The sequence below is a fragment of the Cebus imitator genome, unplaced genomic scaffold (genome assembly GCF_001604975.1).
Source record: "Cebus imitator isolate Cc_AM_T3 unplaced genomic scaffold, Cebus_imitator-1.0 Scaffold117, whole genome shotgun sequence".
Classification (NCBI taxonomy): domain Eukaryota; kingdom Metazoa; phylum Chordata; class Mammalia; order Primates; family Cebidae; genus Cebus; species Cebus imitator.
In genome coordinates this window covers 5607937-5613936 of record NW_016107432.1, presented here as the reverse complement: position 1 = coordinate 5613936, position 6000 = coordinate 5607937, and the positions used below count along the sequence as shown (strand labels likewise).

At 57.0% G+C, this 6000-nt stretch overlaps 1 protein-coding gene across 2 annotated transcripts in view; it reads right to left on the bottom strand.

Annotated features, from left to right (window-relative positions):
* Positions 1-6000, bottom strand: part of AFAP1 (actin filament associated protein 1) — a 169021-nt gene that overhangs the window by 2842 nt on the left and 160179 nt on the right. For both annotated transcript variants that reach the window (XM_017539084.2, XM_017539086.2), the window contains one exon: positions 3526-3690. In XM_017539084.2, coding sequence (XP_017394573.1) covers positions 3526-3690 — 165 coding nt within the window. The remainder of the gene's footprint in view (positions 1-3525; positions 3691-6000) is intronic.

The window sequence follows — 6000 nt, the reverse complement described above, 5'->3', positions numbered from 1 at the left end:
TCACCTCTGGGTCCTCACAGCAGCTGGACCTGACGTGTGTGCTCACACTCCCCACCTCCTCCGTGTGCTCACACTCCCCACCTCCTCCTCTGCAGCTGCTCACCTCTGGGTCCTCACAGCAGCTGGACCTGATGCGTGCGCTCACACTCCCTCACCTCCTCCTCTCAAGTCGCTCACATCTGGGTCCTCCGCACCCACTGCAGCAGCACAGAGGCAGAGGCCTGGGCTACTCATGGCCTCTAGAGCTACGTGGATTTGAAATGAGGGTTGGCCATGGGATTGAGTTCCCGAAAGAGGAGGCAAGAGAGCAGACCCAGGCCAGCACAGCGGCAGATATCATGCAGGACGGAGGCCTTCAGTTCCCTGGCATGGGGGGCTCGGGAGGAGAAGAGCAGAGGGCACAGATGCCAGGGCCAGACTTTCTGTGCCTCAGCCACTGTGGGGCCTTGGAGGAGTCGCGTCACCTCTCTGAGCCTTAGCACGATGTGAGTCCCACCAAAGACTCCAAAGCGCGACTGGGAAGATCAAAGGAGAAAGGGTCTGGGAAAGCCCGAGCACAGCGCCTGGCAGCCAAACAGGGGCTTTCTTCCCTGTGCCCGCTGACTCTGTGCCGGGAGGCGGGTGTCTGACTCCCACTGGATTTCCAGGGGCTCATTAACTGGGTCACAAGTACACAGCAGATCTCTGCATGCTGCATACCATCAACAACTTCTCACCTTTTCTAAATCCAAAGCTCAAGTTCAACCCATCATTAAATGCACACCATTAGCAAACTTGGCAGACATAAACACCAAACCAGCACCATAACAAAACCATGCTGGAGACACTCGCAGGCTCTTGGCGCACGTGTTCTACAAAGGGGAGGATGGCTAGCGGGGCACGGCTCACACCTTCCCGCCCCTTCCACAGCCTCCCTGGACAGCTACGTGGCCGCTGAGAGCAGAGAAGGCGCCAGAGGACAAAGTCAAGAGGCCAGCACTCACGGGCAGTCCTCTGTTGTACAGATCCCCAGCTTACTACCAGGCAGTGGGCGTCTGAGAGAGGAAAACTCCCATGTCGCCTACACATGGCACCACGTATGTTCAGCAGACAAGCCTAGGAAGCATAGTAACATTTCTAAGCCCAGGTCACACTGGTCACAGAATAAGCGACAGGCTGAGAACCTGTAGACACCACTAAGCTCGGCAGGGCAGAAAACAATCTACAGGCCAAGGTGTCACTAGAGGCAGGGACATGAAATGCGGAGCAGCCCCGAGCCTGCCCTCGGGCCGCTCTCAGAGCGGAACCACAGATCCCATGCCTGGAGGTCTCTTGGCACATGGCCTGCCCAGATGAAGGGTGGTTCTGAGCCCCTTCTGAGCCAGGAAGCCCTGGGGTGTGGGACTGGAAGCCCTCTCTCGTACTCAACGGTCCTCACCAAGAGTTGGAAGGTATTTCAGGAACACTGCAGCTGGGATTGCGTGTCCCACATCCAGAAAAGTCAGAACCCCCTGGGCCTCAGAAAAAGGTGGGAGGCAGATGAGACCAAGTTTATGTCACCCAAATGCATTCGCACGTCCAGGAAACAGTGAGAGCCTCTCGTCCTTCCAGCTGAGAATCTTGTGCATGGCCTCACTGAAAGAAGGGGCCTGACTGAGCAGCATTTCCCGGGGTTTCTGACAACAGTGACAGGGACCCCAGCTGGAAGTGGGGATGGTGGCGCGGCCTGCAGACCCTGAGAACACGAATGCATTTGGGTGTCATAAACCTGGTCTCATCTGCCTCCCACCTTTGTCTGAGGCCCAGGGGGTCTGACGTTTCTGGAGGTGGGACACGTGACCCCAGCTGCGGTATTCCTGAAATACCTTCCAACTCTTGGTGAGGAGCGCTGAGCATGAGAGAGGGCTCTGGAAAGCAAGCCGGCTTCCAGTCCCATACCCCAGGGCTCCCCGGCTCAGAACCACCCTCCAGGCACAGCTCCAGGCCAGTTTCTCTTCCCTTCATCTGGGCAGGCCGTGTGCCAAGAGACCTCGGGTATGGTTCTGCTCTGAGAGGGGCCCGAGGGCAGGGGCCGGGCTGCTCTGCATTTCATGTCCCTGCCTCTAGTGACACCTTGACCTGCAGATTCTGTGTCCTGCCCTGTTCTGAGTTCAGCAGTGTCTGCAGTTCTCATCCTGTCGCTTACTCTGTGACCAGAGTGACCTGGGCTTGGAAATGTTACTGTGCTTCCTAGGCTTGTCTGCTGAACATATGTGGCAGCATGTATAGACAACCACATTTCCCAGGGGGCCTCCGGTGAGCACCCCAAAGAGCAGAGCAGGTGGGCGACGCTCACGTTCCCATCTCTCACTCACCTGCCCCGCAGGAAATACCTATTCCCAGCCAACTTGGAATGGGCTCCAAAAGCCGCAAAGAATGCCACGCTGGGCACAGTGGCCACGCCTGTAATCCCAGCACCGTGGGAGGGGAGGACGCCTGAGCTTGGGAGTTCGATACCTACCTAGGCGATACTACCAAACCCCATCTCTACAGAAAATGCAAGTGGCCACGCCTGTAATCCCAGCACTGTGGGGGTGGAGGACGCCTGAGCTCGGGAGTTTGATACCCACCTGGGCGATGCTGCCAAACCCCATCTGTACAGAAAATGCAAAAAATTAGCTGGGCATAATGGTGTACACCCAGCTACTTGGGAAGCTGAGGTGGGGGGATCACCTGAACCGAGGAAGTCAAGGCTGTGCTGAGCTGTGATGGTACCACTGTACCGGCCTGGGGCAGAGCGAGGCCCTGCCTCAAAAAAGAAAAGTTAATTCCAGCAATCAGAGGAACCCACAGAGCCGGTACAGGGAGGACCCCGCGTCCCCGCCCCTCGGGACAGGGGGAACCCCACTCCTGTGTCTTCCCAGCTCCTGCCATCACACCCTGTGCATGCACACAACACTTTCCCTCGCTGCAGCCAGGACCGGTTTGCTCTGATCAACTAGAAATTGTGTTTTAAAATTTCTGAGGTTTTCAAGTTTAGCATCAAAACTTGCTAGTGGTTAATCCCACGACAAGACTGGAAGCTGCCACAGGCGGACGCCGAGCTTCCTCTGAGGCCCTCCAAGGCCAGATTCACGCTCTGACGGCGCTGGGGAAAAGCTGATGCCTGGGCCCTCTTCTTTGTTTTTCTAAAGAATCACACATCTAAGTGCCAAAAAGGACTTCAGAGGTTGCCTGGTCCAGTCTCCACCCCACCAACAAGAAGACGAGTCCAGAGAAGCCCAGGGCCTGCCTGCATTGGAGATGAACCTGGGGCTGACGGTGGCACTGAGGCTAAACGGTCAGCACCTTCGGGTCACTGTTCACCTTGGAGAACCCAGTTCCTAAAGGAGGGTCTGTGGGGTGGGGAGGACTGGAGAAGCGCCCATTCAAGATGTCTACCAAAGGCTGAGCGCCAAGTGGAGGCAGTAGGAAGATGGACGGGCTCCTCATTCACACCTGAGAACTCCCAGGAGCCTAAATCGTCTGGACACCCCCGGACCAGCGCCCCGAGAAGCCAGGACTCACCTTGGCCTTCCGCAGCACGTGTCCTCGGCAGGGGGAGCTGCCCGGGGCCGCCTGGCTCTTCTTCAGGACAGCTGCACTGTTCACCGGCACGGGGCCCTCAGTGTCACTGGTGTCACAGCTGGAGATGGGCGAGTTTTCCAGAGTCCGATGCCTGAACACTGGAGACTTAACAGAGAGAGAAAAACCCGCGTGAGGAGTGGTTTCTAGGCCACCAGTATTCGCCAGCAGGAAAATCATTTATCTCAAGGAAGAAATAAGTTTTGGAAGTGGTCAAAAATAACAGCAAGGCCCGCCAGGTGGTCAGTGTCTCAGCCCCAGAGTGTCTCCCAACATTCACGCCGGGAGGGCGGAGGCTGGGAGGGGGGCGGGTGGAGGCTCCAAAGGGCGCTCTGACTCCCAGACGTGCCTGGGGCGGTGGGGGTGGGATTCCTGCCCGCGTCTTTTGCATTCAAAGCTGGGCTCTTCCATCGGCTGCTGCTGCCTCTGGTCAGTCCCTCTGTGCAGTGCTTTATGGTGTTCAGAGCTTTTCTGGGGCAAGCACCCTAGAGAAGCCCGGGCAGCAGAAAGCACCAGCAGCGGGGTTGGGGCAGCACTGGCTCCCACTGCACGGGGCTGGCAGGAGAAACGCAGGCGCCCGTGAGCACGGAGGCTTTCTGAGTGTTTAAGGCAGCTTCCATATGCCAAAGGAGGCTGAAAATAGAACCACATGTGTCCTGAGCCACCAAGGCCCCCATCGCTGGCTCTTCCATATGGGATCCCAAACTGTTCTCTGGGAAAAAACGCTGCAGTCTGCTGAGCCTTCTCTCAAATGAAGCCTCCAAGGAAGAGATGCTTCCTAGGATTCCTGCCAAAATGTGTTATGTAAAAATATTGCTCAAGGTATACAGAACGGTGTTTTAGAACAGTGTTTCAATGACCATGAAAATGGGCAGCTCAGGCTCCCCTGTGGGCTTTACTGACCGCAGTCCCCAGGAAGCCAACCTGACCTATGCTGTGGCGGTCCCTGGCTGCTGGGGAGGGAGGTTGGGATGGGGTAGTGAACAGAAGGGAGTGCTGATGAGGACCTCTGTCTGGGAGAGGCCAGGCCAGGCTGTGAGTAAAGGGGCAGGAGACGCACAGACCTGCATCTCAAGAGGGGTCCACCCAGCAGGCCACTCTCCCGAGGACGCGGCCTGGGCAGCAGGGGCACACAGTGCTTCCCGGATGCTGGGACAGAGAATGGCACCAAGGAATCCTCCCTCGAAAGAGAGGGAAGTCGCAAAGCACGGTGGACTGGAGCGGGGAGAGCTGACGCAACCAGCCAGGCCCGGGCCCCTGCAGAGTACTTCAGTCAAAGGAAAGGCGAGGAGGGTGGCACAGCAGGAGCTGGAAAGGGGCCCAAGGGAAGCTCCAGCAATGGGGGGCGGAAGAATGTGGGGCCACCACAGAGGAAGCGAGTGGGCAGCTGAGTCGAAGGGCACTGGAACCGGGGAGTGAGGACCAACCTATCCGCTGGATGGGAACACCGGGGGTCACCATGACAAAAGCAGGCACGATGGAAAGCCACACCCAGAAAGTGGAGGCGTTGCGGGGGCAGACTCACTGCCAGCATGGACAACTGCTTCCCAAGTTCACCTCAGAAGGCAAGGCAAGAACGCAGGGCAACGGGACAGTCACCAGAGGGAGCAGGAGGCCAGGAAGAACCTTCTTTTATTTTAAAGATAGATCCAACTAGAGAATCCTTAAATGATTGGAAAAAGCATTTGGAAAAGCTGAAGATACAGAGGATCTCCCAGGTGTCTGGAAGGCAGGGGAGGGTGTGATCAAGGCACTGACCAGAGCCCAGGAAGCCCAGCCCCTCCACTCAGACAGGACCAGACGACAGGGGCGGGACAGCTCCTCAGACCCCTCCTGCCCCCCTCCCTTCACACAGGACGCAGGACAAGAAGCAGCGGGGACAGTGTGCACTCCTGCCCAGATCACCATAGATGGAAGGCCACAGGGCTACCTGAAGCAAGGGAAGACCTGCCCTGTGCCAGCCTATGCCCACAGCCTCACTGTCACCGCACCTGACCCCACCACGCTCTTGTCCCCACTTATGCTGGATGAGGGGCTGAGGACACCCAAGGCACCCTCTAGCCCTTGGATTCGAACTCCACCTGCGCCCCTCGTCCCCAGCCCGGCTTCACTGTGCTCCACAGATCTGTCTGCATCTGACATCAACATGTTTTATTGCTTTGCCTCTGTCAGGAGAATATAAGCTCCATGAAACAGAGATTCTCACCTATCTTGTCACAACTGTGGGCTTAGAATAGTTTCTAGCACACAGAGGAAGCACAGAATGTGGGCCAGCCATGGTCCCCTCTGCCTGTAACCCCAGCAACACAGGAGGTGAGGTGGGAGGATCGCTTGAGCCCGGGAGTTCAAAAAGAAACACAGCATATGCATATGTGTATACACATACACACCTTTATATATGAAATAGTATGTATGTCG